Here is an 18,410-nt window from a genome sequence, read left to right on the forward strand (position 1 = left end):
GGAAATAAGAATTAGGCCCTCTTAAAAACATTATTTTTTCTAAAATGCGCACATTTCCGCATGTTAATTTTCTATCTTTTAATAAAGGGATATTTTGATCTTTCAAATAAAGTACTCCATTAAAGCGTGTTCCAGCGTGTTTTTAAACTATTTGCTGTTAAAATTGTGAGTTTTACACTGCATTTTGATTCGCTGCTCCAATTCAAGGTACACAAATTCATTGTTGACATCACATTGAAAGAGAGAGCGAATTGCAGTAGGAGCAGATGTGAGAGCGCTAGTCCCGATTATTAGGTGATCCGAGTATCCTCTCGGATCACCTATTGTATCTGTACGGATTCTTTCTTCTTCTTCTTCTTTATTTCTTTCTCCTCAAATGTTGTGCAGAGGTTAACTCAAAAAGTCATTCACCTATCACTTCTAAACTGATACCATATATGTATCACGTCATAAGGACGACAGATCTAATGTATCACTGTGATCAGTCAACCATGACGTCACTATGACGTCATTGTCTGAAAACACGTTCACATTCGTATCTCATTAATGGAATGGATTTTCTCAATGAAATTTACATATCATATGGTTCAAGTCAAGCTCTATTGATATATTTCATAAAATTTAGTCACGTTCATAGTAAACGAGCGCGTACGCGCGCGTTGAAATTTTAACATGCTCCAATCGAGCTCAAAATTGTTTTGCACACGTTTCAGGTCATTTGGAGTATTTCAGAAAAAATCGACGGACGCGTACGCGCGCGCGCATATACGCACGCACAGCTCATATGCAATAGAAATTTCCCGTTTTTTCACACGTATCGGATGTCTGAAATGTCAACGAATGTTTCTACCAAGTTTCAAGTCAATCCGACTCAATATGACGTCATACGGGCCCGTCAAAGTTGAAATTCCGCGCGCGCGTCAATGGCGATATACAGTGCAACAATGCCAAAAAACCGCCAATTTTAAATCCGATTTTACTCGTCAGGATGGACGGTGACCCCCCATTTTCTTTACATATTTTGAAAGCTGATGAGTTGTACATATCATTTCATGGGTTGGCGATACTGACAAAATGATTAAAAGATATCAGATTTCTTAAAAAAGTAAAAAAAGTAAATTTTCAAAATGACGTCTTCAAAATTCAAGTTCACTCGATCGTATCTCACTTATCCTTTGCCGATTTTCACCTAACTTTCAGTATGTTGTAGCTTATTTAATGTTCTTTCATATTTATTATTACAAACTTTTGATTGGATGACGTCATCACCTCATAAAAATGGATTGAAAGTATCCTTGTAAAATTTGACCAGTTTACGTGTTATCTCTATGGGAGAGCAGTTTTTCTGGAAGTGAAAATTGACATGACTATCTTTTTCGAGCACAAGCTCACTTATGCTTCGGTGAATTTTTCCCAGATTTTAATATGTTGTAGCTGAGACTTTGGGCTATCGTAAATGTGCCCTTCGTTTTTTCATACGATGTCGGGATCACGTCAAAAAACTTACTTGAAATTAAAGTTTATCTTCGATGTATTGAAATATTTCTTTCTTTTTGCAACGTTATGTGCAATAACTCAAGAAAAACATACCCTATCACCACCATATTTTGCACATATTTAGTTCATGTCACGAACATTATTTCATAAAATAACAACGACTTAATCAGACGCCATCTTGGGTATGTAAATTAGGGTCAAAGGTCATAGATGTTTCATCCTGTATTTTGGTGAATACATGTCCTATCTTTCCCATATTTTGCACACGTAAAGACCATGTTACAGGGATCATTTCATAAAATAACCACTTTTTGCTCAGATGCCATCTTGTCTGTGCAAAGTGGGGTCAAAGGTCATATGTACTTCTTTTTCTATTTTCGCTATGACGTGTTATCTCTATGGGAGGGAATTTTTTTAGATGTGAAAATTGACATGACTCTCTTTATCGAGCACTATCTTACTTATGCTTCGGTGAATTTCTCTCAGATTTTAGTATGTTGTAGCTGAGACTTTGCACTATCACGATTCGAATCATTGATTAAAAAAGAAATCGGATCACCTTAATTTGTCAGTGATGACAAATTACAATCTCTAGTTGATGCTCTCTTTTGTCAAAGCACATGGGTAACACCTGTTGTTGAACGCATAACTTCTCGGCGGTGCCGCGCATAACTTCAAAGGAGAGCTTTAGTTGCCACTCCTTCTCTAGCACCTCCCTGGTGTGTGTGAATGAGTGTGTTTGTGTGTGTGTGTGTGTGTGTGTGTGTGGTAATGTGTATTATAGCCAATGAGGACATGCCGAATTCCGTATGTCGGTATACATGTTATGTATTTAAAAAGACAGTGAAAGATCAGACATTTTTTTTCCTTCTGTTTTTAGAAAGATGTTGGACAAAACTAAGTTCCTACCCATATTGATTATTGCAATTAATTATTAACTTGACATAAATTCTGTACAATTTGGTTAAATTATTACATGTTAAATGTAATTAATTTCTAAATTATGGCTACCTGTGATTTGTAGGCTGCCGTGTACTTTGTCAGATTTTGCTGATTTTCATACACTTGAAAAATCTTTCACATTCAAAACAAATTTGATACAGTCATGGGTGGTAGATTTTTCTTCAATTATATCCAGTGGAAAAGGAAAAGGCACGGTGACTTTGTGACATGCATTTATAAAGAAATTAGTTTTTATAAAATTGTGTCCAGTCTTCAAAATTTCCTTTTTCATGTGTGTGTGTGGTTTTTTTTTTTTTTTTTTGGTGTATATATGTGTGTATATATATATATATACATATACATATATATATATATATATATATATATATATATATATATATATATATATATATATATATATATATATATACACAGTGTATATATATATATATATATATATATATATATATATATATATATATATATATATATATATATATATATATATATATATATATATATATATATATAGTTCTCCCTTAAAAGGGAGAACAAGATTGAGAGCAATGTCCGCCTCGAGTCTAATTTCTTTCAGTATTTATATATATGTGGTTTGTGTGTGTGAATGGAAATATGCATGGAAATGTGCTTTTCATCTGGTAGGACACATATCTATCAACATGCAAGAGTTTACTAAGCATTCTTGATAATGTAACAGTAGAAAAGATATCAAAGAGAAACTGCCAGAAATTCATCCATACAGCAACATAAAGTTACACTCTCCCAGACAAAACATCACTTTTGAAGACAAACATTTAGTTAATATTTGACATTATTATTTTTTTTTTATTTCCATAGAAAATGTTCTTGTGCAACACAAACATGAAGAATACTCTATAGATAGTGGAGTAAAGTATTTGGTTGCAACATTTTAGCAAACCAAAATAAAGACTGAGAAAAAAAAAATGGGGACATAATTCACAGAAAAGTGACATTGAAAAAGGCTTGAATAATCTTGAACATAAGTTGAACTGGAGAATTTCTCTTTACGCACAAAATTGACTCTGCCTCATCGACAAAATTTGAGTAATCAGTAAAATCTACACCCTAAACTTTGTGTGTAATGAGACAACAGCAACTTTGGCAATGTGGAGCATTCAAATTCCTGCTCTACTAAGTTTACTTGTTTTGCCCTCATTAAAATAAGATTTCACAGACACAACATCTACAAACTATAGCTGTGATCCGCAGCTTGGTTTTTGCAATAGTCTCATCACGTCAGTAGCCCCTTCAAGAGAGAAATAAATTAGGAGGCTGACAATCTAAAGGGGCACAGGTAATATGCAAGGAAAAGAAATATGTGAAGGAAAAGGCGCAACACAAACTGCTTTGGACTATTTATACACAATAATGATATATTCATTGTTCCATCCCGATACCCCAGTTATCCTTCAACGGACTCTTATTCCCTACGAAGAAGGCTCATTGACCTCAGTCTGTGGGGATATAAACAATTTGCTACCCTTTAGACCATTTGTGTGAGTGACACAGACACAGTGAAATTACTTCACACACAGCTTTGAGACATACCTCACACCATTGCTACATCACTGCAGAGGGCAGATGCATTTAACATTGGGTGTTTTCCGCTGATTCTGACAGAAAAGAAGGCAAGTAATTATGTTACTCTGTGACATCAATGGGGGCATTTGAGCACAGACTTCATATAGATTATTTTGTTGTTTGAAGATTTGCATACACAATGACCCAGGGAGCATATTTGAGCCAACCCCGTGAAGTAGCAGGAGACAGATTGCATTTGATGGCTGATTGCCCGCGAGTTTGGAAACCCCCAACTTGAAATCACAGCTCTACACGGAACTCTTTTTGGTAGTTACCCTGATCACAAACCCAACATGTATGTGTCTTCCATCGCTGAGCCCTACACCTGGGTTCACATGGGGAGTACAACACATCTACACCCTCATGCAATATTTGACCCCAATGGATTTTCCAAGTGATTCCAAACCCACATTCAAGGCACTTGTAATACGAGAGCTGTAATCACTTTTTCGTTTCCACCGCTTTCGTAATGCCAGTGCCCCAGGAGCGTGCAATTTCATTTTGTACACTCGAAATCAATCATGTACGATGATGTTCTTTTAAGAGGCAACAGTTCATTTGATGGCCTAAATATCGCTGTTGCAACAAGATGACAGTCTGAATAGGTCTTTTATAGTCTCTATAATTCATCATGTTCCTCATCATCCTCATCACCGCTCTCTGGAGGGGGGCCTCCCGCGCCCTCGTATAATTTTGAGACGATCGGTTGCACGACGCCTTCGAGCTCCTTTTTATGCTCCAGGTAGTCTTCGGTCTCTGCATCTGGGTTGGCGTCCAACCACTCGATTTGCTCCTCCGCCGCGGCCAGGATCGTCTCCTTCTCCTCCTCCGACAACTTGCCGCCAAGCTTCGTCTCGTCACCGACCTGGTTCTTCAGCGAGTAGGCGTAGCTCTCAAGCTCGTTGCGCGACTCCACCTTCTCCTTCAGCTTCTTATCCTCCTCGGCGAACTGCTCGGCCTCGTTAACCATGCGCTCGATGTCCTCAGGTGTCAGCCGGTTCTGGTCATTGGTGATGGTGATCTTCTCCTTGTTGCCGGTGCCCTTGTCCTCAGCGCTCACCCGGAGGATGCCGTTGACATCGATCTCGAAGGCGACCTCGATTTGCGGGACTCCTCTCGGTGCTGGGGGGATGCCGTTCAAGTCGAATTTTCCAAGGAGATGGTTATCTTTTGTCATTGGCCTTTCACCTGAGCAATGAACAACATAAAAGGAGGTAGTTAATTTCATTAACCAGAAAATTTACAAACAGCAGGAATGATTCACAAGAGTGATGTCACTTCAATGTGCTTACTATCATAGGCATTCTGAAAGCTGCCAAAAAAAAAAAAAAAAAAAAAATGCATTCGTAACTCATTCATCTTCTCAAAATCATACAAGAGTTATCTCCTTTCAACTCTGGTTTCACAATTTCAAGAATTCCAACTTGTTCTTCCAAATTGTCATACAATACATGGTTTGGGTGAGCACACTTCACTCTCAAAACTAGACTCACTTTCATTCATAATTTGTTGAAACACATTCTCTAATGGCCTATCCAAAGAACTTCTCTTTCCAACATTTTTCATTCTCATGTTTCAAGGATCCTCACTAATGCATAGGATGCAGTAGAATCAGATGAATGCACTCGACAAAACAATGTGTTAACATTGCTCACCTTCAAAAACTTGGATGGTAACAGTTGGCTGGTTATCGGCTGCCGTGGAAAAGATCTGAGATTTCTTTGTGGGCACAACAGTGTTCCTGCCGATAAGTTTGGTCATGACGCCTCCAACAGTCTCAATTCCGAGGGTGAGAGGGTTAACATCCAGGAGAACAAGGTCACCTTGAGGGGAAAAGCGATGCAATAGCAATTAAAGGCATAATTTACCATTTGCACATGAAACAAAAACCCAGCAGTAGTGCTTTAAAATAGTTCTAAAATGTGAGTTAGTGATAGAAACAACCACTGTAAAAATTTGAATCCGTATAATCGATGTTAAGTGTTGTTGAATACACAAAATGTGAACAATAGTTATAATAAAAATGTTTCCAGACTAAATCGTCTACAGTTACGGTTTATTGAGAAAAACACTGATATCTCCTTATATTTTAGGCTTTATTGCTAAAATTTTTTATAGTAGAATGTTTTGTGATAAAACAAACCTACACATATGCATCAAAAGTGATATCTTGAACATTTTTGAAATCACTGCTCCCAAAGGTAAACTGGACCTTTAAGCATATGCAATGAGGTGTGACTGCACCACTGAAGAATATCTTGCTTTTTTGACTGAACATCAGTATCATTGTAGATTATACAAATCATTTGAAACTTTCGAAATAATTAAGAGTAACAGAAGTGAATTGAGATGGGACAATGACTGCCTATCAAATTCTACTTGATGCAAATGTGAATTAAACACCAGATGCACAAAAATCTAGTACAAGACACAGTCAAATTATCATGGATTTGTAATCAGTACCGTAAAAGTGGAAATTTTCACGGTGTTGAAATTTTCGCGCAAATTGAGCAACCAGAAGCTAGCGCGAAAATAAACGCACGCGAATATTTTTGCGTGCCATATGTTCCAGTAGCTGACGTCTTGATTCCGCGGAATTAAAAACATGTGAAACTCTTTTTACCCGGCCAAGAGCGAAAATTTAGTCGCACGAAAATATCCACTTTTACAGTATAGCTTGACCAGTAACACATGCATTAATCCACATTTTTTCATGAAGGAGAGCATCACTAGCATTCCCAGGTGCCACTTACTCACTACAAGCAAATGTCATCACTGAGATTTGGGGATCTTTGTATCAATTCATTATAAGATTTATGCCGCATAATACGTTCCATCATGAAACGAAAACTTACTAGTCTCCGACTCTCCACTGAGAACACCGCCCTGGACAGCAGCTCCGTATGCCACAGCCTCGTCGGGGTTGATTCCGCGGGACGGCTCCTTCTTGTTGAAGAAGTCCTTCACCAGCTGCTGGATCTTGGGGATGCGAGTGGAGCCACCAACAAGCACGATCTCGTCGATCTCATCCTTCTTCAGACCGGCATCGTCCAATACCTGCTGCACTGGCTTCATCGTGGAGCGGAACAGGTCCTAGACAACCACAAAAATAACAAAGTGGACAGAATTTATTACACCTTGCACTTGCATGAATAGAAATTGGACTATTAAACTGATAAGCAATGGTATATAATGCATGGTAATACCGTAAATATATATACAAAGTTGGTTCAGTTGCTTTACACAAAATAACAGCGCTAAATTCAATACTACAGTTCAGAAGTGATCCGACTCCCCACCTCTGTTCAGTAGATTGACCCAAAAGTAAAGACAGCAAAATATTCACATCTTACTCACACTTGTATAGGCAAGTGATTAAATACTACCAAATATTTCTCAAAGTAAAAGTGTAAAAGGCTTCTGAGTTGGATCTCAGATCTTATACCACACATGCAGAAAAAAAAGAGCAATGGCCTACCATGTTCAGTTCCTCGAAGCGGGCACGGGTAAGCGTCTCGGAGAAGTCCTCGCCGTCGAAGAAGGACTCGATCTCAATGCGGGCCTGGTGCTGGGAGCTGAGTGCTCTCTTTGCCTTCTCAACCTCACGTCGCAGCTTCTGAACAGCGCGGTTGTCCTTGCGTACATCCTTGCCCTTCTTCTTCTTGTAAAGCTTGATAAAGTGCTCCATCACACGCTGGTCGAAATCTTCACCGCCTACAACACAAGAAAACATGTCAGATAATTAGAGAATTGAGCAGCTAGCCTTGCTTCCAAATATCGACATGTTTATGTGTGACAAACATGATGGTTTCATCTACACATCTCCACAGGTTTCCGTCCCTGTAGTGATGTAGTATAATTCACTCCAGCTTGATATGTTCTGCTGTATTCAATGCCCAAAATTATCAGGTTTATGCAACAACAACATTTGCAAGAATTAAACGGGAGAAGTACCGTTTACTACAGTCCTAATACTCGAAATGTTGACTGTCTCACTTCAAATTCATTTCTTCTCATATAATCCTGACTTTTGGAATATGCAACCACTTATCAGCAACCCGATGGCTCACCAGTGGGATTAATCATGATGAATTGTGATCATGACTCTCACACTCGATGGAGTGAAGGGGGGGGGTGGGGTAAGGACACCAGTGTTTTAAGTGGGTGCTTTAATTTTGGAACAAATGTGGAGAAAAGCACATTTGAGAAGGAGAGTTGCATGAAATTACATATGTTCCTTTACATTTTCAATTTGATCCCGGACTAAAAGACAAACTTTAAATGTTTGGTGGGCCAGCATTCAAAACACTCAGTGACAAAAACTTCTGATGCGGGGCTGAGGCAGAATCAATTTGGACACTTACCAAGATGGGTGTCACCATTTGTGGAGACGACTTCAAAGACACCATTGTCGATAGTTAGCAGAGACACATCAAAAGTTCCGCCACCCAGGTCAAACACAAGAATGTTCTTTTCACCCTCCTTCTTGTCCATACCATAAGCAATGGCCGCAGCAGTCCTGGATAGAGGGGAATAAAAAAGCAAATATCTCATCTAATTAACTGGTACAGAGCTAACAACAAGTGAAGTCACAGTACAAATTTGAAATCTTGAATTCTTTATGGGTAGCAATCTTTCATTTCAACTCTGGCTAACATCCATATTTCAACTCTGGCCAACAGCCACATTTCAAATAACTGCATATCATTTCAAGAGTTCTTTCCAAAAGGTGCTAAATCCTACCACTTTTAATGGCAAGGTCACAGGAGAAAAACCTGGATTTCTATTTCACATGCTTCTAAGTGTTTTCATGCAATGACTTTATGTCCCATTTAAACAGGGCCACACAATGGGATAAAGAAAAAGTGCCTCAGAAAAATCTACTGCCTTTGGAGGATGTGCACACAAGTAAATCCATGCGGGTGCTACTTACGGCTCGTTAATGATCCTCATGACATTGAGACCGGAGATGGTACCCGCATCCTTAGTGGCCCGGCGCTGGGCATCATTGAAGTAGGCGGGGACAGTGACAACAGCGTGGGTAACTTTCTTGCCGAGGTATGCCTCAGCAGTTTCCTGGAGAGAAGATAAAAAGCAAAGTTGGTTTGTTTTTAGTTTCTGGGGTGAGTCTTCGACCTAACCTACTACCCAAGAAATCACTCTTCCCAGAAAGGGCCCTCAATCTTTGTCATATCTCTGTGAATCTAGTCAATGCAGATAAATATATCATTTTCACGACTATGTAGACATTGGCATATATACAGTATGATCACAATGCAATGTTGTGCTCAATGTGTGAAATGCAAAGTTACTCTCGCTTGACCAAGTAGAACACACACAACCTTCAATGTTGTTTTGTGATGGCTGTTTCAAATAAAATCGCATCAAAAGCCTTAAAGCATGAAGTGATGCATTTGCAAACTCAACAGGATTTATCCTGTTCTTTTTTTCTGTTCTTTTTTTTTTTTACTTTAAAAAAAAAAAAAACTTTTTATTGGATGTAAACCAACAGGTAACCAACATATTTACAATATTTACAAAAGGTACACATAAAATCAATATCAGCAAGGTCAACATATCACATGCTAAGTATACAGAATATTAATTATACCAAAGTTTCAGCTGTCAATATCTTGTGGGAATTGGGTGTTATTTATAAAATTATGAAATATTACAATATATCATCTCATAAAACGGGGATACAATAAAAAAAAAAAAAAACATTACGGAGGGTTAAGTTGGATTGTCCATTTATTCAAATGGTTCAGTAATTTGTCTTTCTTTTCTGCAATTTTCTTTTCAATATTTTGTTTCATTTTTGCAAAAACCAGAAATGCCTCAAAAGTTGGATGGGATCTTGAAATTTGCACCTTATCCTGTTCTATTTACTATCAATCTTCAAGATAATGCAATATCTCAATTCAGTTTCACTGGGGAGTACACTAACAAATACTCATAAGAGAACTCTTAAGGTGTATTGGGGATTCTGCCTTGATTATTACTATGTTTCCCTTTAGCTTGCTTCTTCTCCTCAGCAACACATTCTGTGAGAGGTCAACACTGTCGGGGAAAAGTTACCTTCATTTTGGTGAGAACCATTGCACTGATCTCTTCTGCTGCAAACAGCTTGCTAGCACCACCAACATTGACTCTCACATGGGGCTTGCTGTTCTTGTTTTCAACCTGCGAAACAGTAATAGAAAGAGCAACGGTGGTAACAGCCATGCAATTCAAATGAACGCAGAGAGCATATCAAAATACTTCCAGATGTATGCATCATTTGCCGTCCCATTAATATCAATGTGTTAACCATTTCAGTGTCAATTATTTGCACAAATAATTCTGTGCAATATCAACACATACCACATAATACGACTAGAGTGTTGCAAAGATCCACTTTCCTGTGATAGCTACATGACCTGGGCCCCGTTGCAAGAAAGTTGCAATCAATTGCAAATAATTGCTAATTTTGAAACAACCATTCTGATTGGCTCAGGGTCTGCCCTATTAAGAAGACATGCATGCAACAATGATTTTGATTGGCCAGTGACAATCAATTGCAAGTTGCGTTTAAACGCAAAGTTTCTAGCAACGGGGCCCAGAAAGTGTAATGTGTGAGTAAATAAGTGTAAGGCACAGAAACTGTCTCATTAAAGCACAAGCTAGACAGATCAGATCTCCCAATAACTAGTTTTCATGAATGAGAGGTAATGATACTTAATCAATAATGTCAGAGACACATTAAAGTTAGCTTTGTTCAATACATATTACTCTCATCAACACTACAATGAGGCAGTGGGAATACTTAACATACTTTTAACAGTAATTTAATCTGCACCACCACCCTCTCAACCAGCTTTTTCATTTTTGTTTTTGCTTCTTTTTTGAACATGGAGCATACCTTGAATGGGAAGTATTTAAGATCATGCTGGACGGATTTGTCATCCCACGTCCTTCCGATCAACCGCTTGGCATCGAAGACGGTGTTTTCAGGGTTGCTGGTCAGCTGGTTCTTGGCAGCATCTCCGATAAGACGCTCCCCATCCGCGGTGAAGGCAACATAAGATGGGGTGATACGATTACCCTGGTCATTGGCAATGATTTCTACACGGCCGTTCTTGAAAACTCCAACACTGTCCAAGATGAAAATGTGCACAGAAGAGAATTCAACAGTCTAATTCTCAAACCAAACAACAAAAATAACAAGTGAGTTAAACGTGAATAACATGTTTTGTTTTTTTCCAGTCTTTTTTAACAAAGATGGTTTTCTAAACACATATCTCACTAGAGATAATGAAATGCATCACTTGATGTGTCCTATCATTCACAGATGGCAAGATCAGTGTTTTCTTAGATGGCACCCCTCATGGAAACATTAACCAATATCAAGCACAAACTTTGGTTCTTCACTATTGTGGAAATCAACAATCTAATCTTATCATTAACACTTTGATGCCCACTGTAAGCAAAGGCTTTTTCCATCTCATTTTCTAACTACTCCTTCTCACTTCAAGTTGCAATCTCACCATGAATATGTTGTTCCCAGGTCGATTCCGATAACAGTTCCTACGTCCTTCTTGTCATCATCGTCATCATCCTCCGCCCACACCATTGAAGTGGAGATCGCCACCACACAGAAGAACATAAACAGTTTCTTCATTTTGTCCTGCAAAGAAAGAATGAAATAAAGTCACATCCCTTCATTTTCAAGAGACAAAAGCTTATACCTCATTCAGAATACAACACTGGCTACTTTGGACAAAACAGATCACCTCACTCCAATGTTATCCAAGGCTGCACACTGATACTGGTCCGATGGTCCAGGACCAGTAAAAATTACTGTCGGACCAGTGACTTTTTCAGGAATGAACCAGTAAAAAAATGGAAAAACTTGGTACCTATTGCTGGTCCGACAGACATGTCGGACAAGTAGAAAAAAAAATGGGTTAGTGTGCAGCCCTGTGTTATCTCATATCAGATGGGATACATTTCAAACAGAATGTTGATCTGCAAAAGCACAGTGGCATATTTGAAGGAATAAATCAAGTGGCATTCTGTCTTTGAGCAAGAGTGGGTGGATATGTGTCATGACTTTTCACTGTCTGAGGTTTAATTCAGTGTGTAGTTGACAGCTATCCTACTGCTGGTACGGTCTTTCCAAAATCATGTGAATATTCTGACATATCTGGCACACTCTGCCTTCCTCAGCTTGTATTGAGATCAATTCAAAGACAATGATTTATGATCTTGCAAAATATTTCAGTGATGATTCATTGATTGTTGATGCTATTGTTTCAACAGTGTCATTTCTTCAACATTAGTACATTGTTTGTAATAGAAAGGACATAAACATTCACAAAAATGACTATACTGGAGGAGAATAAATGCTAAGTGTGTGAGTTCATCGGTGTTAATGCTACACACGGATGTTGGGAGTAGGTACTGAAGGGCTAATGTTTGCCAACACACAAGGTAGGTGGTGTAACTTTTAAACAACATTATAATTTAATATTCATGAGTGAAGTGTTTGTTTGAATTGAGGCTAGATCGAGATGAAAAGACAGGCATGGCTCTGGTTGGCTGACTCTGGTTGGCTGACTTCGAGTGCAAGGCTCATGCTCACAGTAGTCAGTAGATTATGTAACATGTGGCATGCACATGTGACACTAGTTGAGCAAGTGGAAACCCAACCTCATTGAACACGCCCTGGGCCCTGAGGAGTTAGGGGGGATCCACGTCTTGAATTAAATACTTAGACGGTCTATGTGATGTAGACACAAAAGTCTAACGGTTAGACGTTATGTAGCATGTTGAGTGGAACCAGCACAAACACTACAGTTGGCAGTATGACACAAGCAAGTAGACTGTCTACGACAAGACTGTTCCAACTGAGTGATAAGTGCACTGTGACAATTTACTGTGAAGTGAAGAATACATAAATTACTACCACGATGTAACGTTAGATCTAACTGGCACATCTTCATCCCCAGCAGAAGCAAGTCATAGCTAACGTTAGACTTTGAAAATTTAGTGACAAAGAGATTAAATGTTACTGTTGAGTGTTGATTCTAACGTTACAGTAAAGACTTAACGTTACACGAGACTAAAAGAAAAAAATGAAATCACTAACGTTATCTAACGTTAGAGTAGACTGAATATAATCTAACTTTAGTTCGTTAGAACATTTGAAAAGCGGAAGCATGGCCATGACATGAGTAATTAACCAGGACACTGATAACTTAAATTTACAAAAACTGATTTGGTAAAAAATTACAAAGACAATAATATGACTGCTAAGTGCTAAATACCAAAGACAATATTCATTGACGAGCAAGTCTAGAATGTTTCACAATTGTGTATGAAGTGTGACTATTCGAGACATTACTCCCTAGTACAACTCATCTTACCATGCTTAGGGCCTACCACTGATTTGGGCAGTTAAGTTGCAAATGGGTAATGCCGGGGATGGTTAGTCATTAATGAGTCAGGTCACTCCCACATGGCCACATACAATCATGACAATCAGAATTCTAAATTTAGTTTACATAATCAAATTGAAGACTTACAAGTAGATTCTACTAGTAGGTACCAAAATACTTACCCTGAATGTTTGACTGCAACAAGAAACCACAGTTTTCAGTGAAGATGTGTTCAGTGAAATGAAAGAACAGAGCACGAGTTACGAAGTCGTCCCGATCAGCTGATTTCTCGCATGTAATGTGTAAGGGAATACACGTAGCCGGTCTTTTTCACCAAAGTGTGTCGAGTGCATGCAGTGCGGACGTATGCAGGTACGTGTACGTTCTTTGCTCGCTAGAAGTATACACGTGTGTGAATAGAGAATTTAGTGACCGAAGCGTCACATTGATATTTCAGTCTGTGTAAGACGGTCGTGGCCTACGCTGATTGGCCCTTACCCCGCAACATGGCTGCCGTTCATTGGCTAGTAAAGTGACACGTACATTTATCTCGCGGATAGAGCTGATGTCACAATGCCATGTGTACTTCCGTAAGAGAGGGAGCTCGCCGGTTAGGTAATGCAGTACCGGAGATAGTGTACTAATACTGGGGAGTATAGTGCGGCAACCTGTTTCTCGAATAAACAGGAGGAATCGAGTTTCCATTTAGGGAAAGTAGGGAATGTACCTTTGATTCAGCAGCAAATATGCAAATCGACCCGACACCAACCTATGTTCAGACATGTGGAAGCTCCACGGTCAATCCTCTTTTCACCCTCCATTCCATGAAAACCGTGTCGTTATCCCGAACGGGGCCCATTGCCGTAGTTACGGAGTATTTACTCGGTACTCTTCAAGCGCTCATTTCCAAGTTTATTATCTTGATTCCTTCACTTGATCAGGGAGGTGAGCACCTCCCAGACTTGATTGAGGATCACACAAATTTGGAATCTTTAATCGATGCACTGTTGTATTGACGCCAACATAATGCAGTTTTGTACATTGTTCAGCTAACTTTTCGATACGATTTTGATTGTAGCCTGTTTGGTGATGACAATTATTGACAAGCATGCAGGCTAAAACTATTTTTTTTTGGGCTCTTTTGTTTGTTTGTTTAAGAGATCGAGAGAGGAATTGGGAATCAAATGAGACCGACGTAATCGCATATCTAGCGAGTGAACGCATCGAGGTAGGCCTATATTGGATTATCATCTCCAAGAGTTTATACGATCTCAAAAGGGTTTAACGATACTGGTATCCAGAAATTAATTGACTACTTTGGATCTCGCAATGTTAACATGACACAATATATCATTCAACTTTCGGTTCACCACGAGAATGTTACCTTTGTGTTTAACATACTTCGAGAAGCGAAAAGCTTCCATTGTTCAAAGAAAATCAAGTGAATTATTATTCCTCTCCATGGTATTTATTTTCGAGTACATTTTGAAACAAGATGTCGTTTTCTTTATTATCTCTATAATTGTCATTATCACCAGCAGCATCTCCTGAAAAAAAAATACTTTTTATTTTTTTTCTCTCTTTTTTCTTTTTTTTCCAACTGACCTGAAATGTGTCAGCACGTGCATCATAAAATAGGCGTAAATACAATGCAATACGTATAATGATAAGAGAACGTAATGATATACAATAATGTTGCAGAAATGTTGATAGTAGTGAATACCTTGTTTCATTTCATTAAGAAATAAAATCAATAGAAAATTATATTCTCCGTGTACTTTTGAGAAATAATATTTCGTTTTGAGAGACTCGCAGGTGTATAATCAACATATATATATATATATATATATATATATATATATATATATATTTATATCCTGATCACGATCAGGAGAAATGGGAAAAAATTCATGCAAATAATTTTGGATCAACCATTATCACCCGTATTCGTTCTTTTTATTTTGAATTATTTCATAGAGCGCTAAATGAGTTTCTATACAAATTAAAAGGAAGGATTCACCAAACTGTGCTTTTTGTAATATTGCCCCAGAAACTTACATACATTTGTTCGTTGAGTGTCCTGTGGTAAAGCCTGAGAAAACTATTAAGGTTATTATAGAGAAGTCAAAACAAACTTTAAAACCTACTGTTTTTGAAAAAAAAAAATGTTTGGTTTTGACAATGATAAATTTCTTACATTTTTGTTTCTTTTACTTAAATATCATATTTACATATGTAAGTTCCAGAATAAATCACCATCTTTTGAGGGCTATAAAGCATATATTGCAAGTAATAAAGAGTTAGAATATAGTATTGCCAAAAAGAAAAACAAGTTAGCGCTTCATTTTAGGAAATGGAAGTTCTCTTTGTGACTTCTTAATTAAGAATATTAGTTTTGTTGTTGTTGTTGATGGGGTTTTTTTTTCTGCTTTTTTTCCTCACTGCTTATAAAAGTGTAGTAATCCTAAATTACATATTGTTTTTATATGTATATATTCATGTATTCTAAGAACTGAGTTTGTAAAGTTCAAGAGGACTGCCATCATTATAAGGTGACTATTGTCCATCGCTGTATAGGTTGTACTATGTTATCTAAATCGTCGTTGTATGCATGATGTAGTCATACTGCGTGATTAGTTTTATGCTGAAATGTACGCTGTATACACGTGTTTTGTTTTTTATACCTAAAGCAGGGTTGAGGCTTGTTCAAATGATGTTTTGTAAAACCTCAGGGAGAGTTTCCGCGATTTTCGCCGGTTTCATGTGTTTTACTTCTCTCCAGGGGATGTTTTGTCTGTCTCGCTCCTACCCGAGTGCGGGGACGGCTCCATGGAATACAAGGAGTTAGTGTTAATTTTTCACAATTTTCAGTATGTGTTTCTGTGTCTGTTTGTCTGTGTGTATGTTAGTGTATATGTGAGTTAGTGTGAGTGTGTGTGTCTGTCTGTTGTGTGTGCGTGTGTGTGTGGGTGGGTGGGTGTGGGTGTGTTTATTTGTTTCAAACGATATATAAACTACAACAAGGTTAAAAACAAGTCATATTGAAGATGGAGTCGGGCCCCGACGGGGAAGTTGTGATACTGATGAATGGTTACTTTGTTGGTTTAATTGTTTGCGGACCCTGTGGGAGCTGGTGGTTTGTTATACGGATTCTCTTTCGATTTTAAAGTTGCTGTTGTTGTTTTTTTTCCGCCAAGCCTCAACTCTTTTCCCCCCACCTCTCTCTCCCTTCCCATCTCTGACAGAATACGATGTCTTAAATCGTTTTGAAAATATATGTATTAGTGTAACAAACTTAATGTTTACTAGTAATCTTATGCATTTGTATTCTTTTTTTCTGTCGGGGGAGGGGGTATAAGCTGCATTTATTGTTAATATTATCATTTATTCATTTATTTTTTTCTTTTTTATTCGTGTTTGATTTCGCCCATAAATTTGTCTAATCATTTGTAATATTTTGTATATATATCATGATTTTGTTGATTCAATAAAACATATATATATGTATATATATATGTTTTGTATATTAAGAAAAAACATATATATATATATATATATATATATATATATATATATATATATATATTATATTGTGTTGTGTTTCAGGCAATATAGAGACTTTAATGAAATCGATATAAACAAGCACAATCCGACAAAACTCATCATGACTATGACAGTTGTTATGCATTATACCGTATTTGTCAACTCTAATAACTTCTTAACCTATCATCAAGCACCTGCTTGCAGACTTTTGCACATTAATCTCACTTAATTGAGATTCATCGTACCGTTCTTTGATACCACTGTATTGATCAGCATAGTTTCAACAGATACAGTGACTTATATATGCACATTATCTTCAGTAATTTTTTTTTTAATATAAGTATCATTACTATTTAGTGTATGTTTTTCAAGGAGAAAACGCTGAAATTAAATTAAGTAAAACTGAAAAGAATCGAGACGACGTAAAGCTGACTTACATGGTTTAGATGTGAATAAAATATTATGAAACAATATAATATGTGTTTGTCAATCCAGAACTGCTGTTCAATGTTCATTTGTCTTACAAGTGTACGGATTCAGACAATAAAAATGTATCAACAATCCTATCACATACGGTATCTATCACCACGACAATTCGATATAATCGTAATTATGTTTGTGGTCTGCAAACTGCGCATACCTTTTATGTCTCATCGCCACTTTACTGAAATTAATAAGCGCGGCATATTGATTAACCTTTACCATGAGGTATTATAAGCGAAAGCGATATGATGATAATAGGACGCTATATTGATTAGAATAACACGTTGTCTTGTCCTTGTGTGTATACTAAATGACGTGTCGCTATCGTATGCAGCTACGTGTCATTACGATTGTGACTGATTATGTTCCGCCTGACAGAGCGAAAACACTTTTAACACCTTTGAAAGAATACAACAGACCCTTACCATAGTAATACGACGTGTTTTAACAGCATGGTGTAACGTGGCTTTGAATTTCATCATTTGGTGTGTCATAACTTTGGGTTGATTGTAGTTTTATCCTTGTATTGATCGGAAATGAATACATGTAATTGGGCTTTTGCATGACGTTGTTTTGCATCCCCACACTTGTTTATTTTTTTGCCTAATGCTATGCTAGTTATTTCATCGAATAATTCAAAGTTATGAAATGGAAGGCACAATTAATAGTTATTACTCCCTGTATACGTTTAACGATGGTGGGTCTACCGATTCTCTGTCGATAAAGTAAGAAATTGAGAAAAGTTCGACATCTGAGTTATTTTTATGCATATATGTTCAATCACTATACAACATGAGATTCAATAATACTCGCCAGAATCATTTTTTAAAATGCTGGTGCAAATCATATTTCATACTGGATGTTGCGCAATCTGAAAGAAAATCTTAGGAATCATGACGTGTA

General features: G+C 37.6%; 1 protein-coding gene across 1 annotated transcript; it reads right to left on the reverse strand.

The window, feature by feature from the left end:
• Positions 1-3,265: 3,265 nt before the first annotated feature.
• Positions 3,266-13,877, reverse strand: LOC140240891 (endoplasmic reticulum chaperone BiP-like). The gene is made up of 10 exons (XM_072320670.1): positions 13,664-13,877; positions 11,589-11,728; positions 10,964-11,195; positions 10,141-10,245; positions 8,996-9,138; positions 8,427-8,581; positions 7,541-7,776; positions 6,918-7,155; positions 5,718-5,885; positions 3,266-5,250 (listed from the first exon to the last, which is right to left on the reverse strand). The coding sequence occupies exons 2-10, from the start codon at positions 11,720-11,722 to the stop codon at positions 4,682-4,684; spliced, it is 1,980 nt and encodes a 659-aa protein (XP_072176771.1). The 5' UTR covers positions 11,723-11,728; positions 13,664-13,877; the 3' UTR covers positions 3,266-4,681.
• Between the last annotated feature and the right edge of the window lie 4,533 nt (positions 13,878-18,410).

Source organism: Diadema setosum, chromosome 17 (assembly GCF_964275005.1).
Source record: "Diadema setosum chromosome 17, eeDiaSeto1, whole genome shotgun sequence".
Classification (NCBI taxonomy): domain Eukaryota; kingdom Metazoa; phylum Echinodermata; class Echinoidea; order Diadematoida; family Diadematidae; genus Diadema; species Diadema setosum.

Excerpts from the sequence above, each read along its gene's own strand:
- LOC140240891 (XM_072320670.1), bottom strand. The coding sequence starts at position 11,722 with ATGAAGAAACTGTTTATGTTCTTCTGTGTGGTGGCGATCTCCACTTCA. Across the intron at positions 9,139-10,140 it reads TGGTTCTCACCAAAATGAAG|GAAACTGCTGAGGCATACCT; the intron begins GTAACTTTTCCC and ends TCTTCTCTCCAG. Across the intron at positions 5,886-6,917 it reads CAGTGGAGAGTCGGAGACTA|GTGACCTTGTTCTCCTGGAT; the intron begins GTAAGTTTTCGT and ends TTTCCCCTCAAG.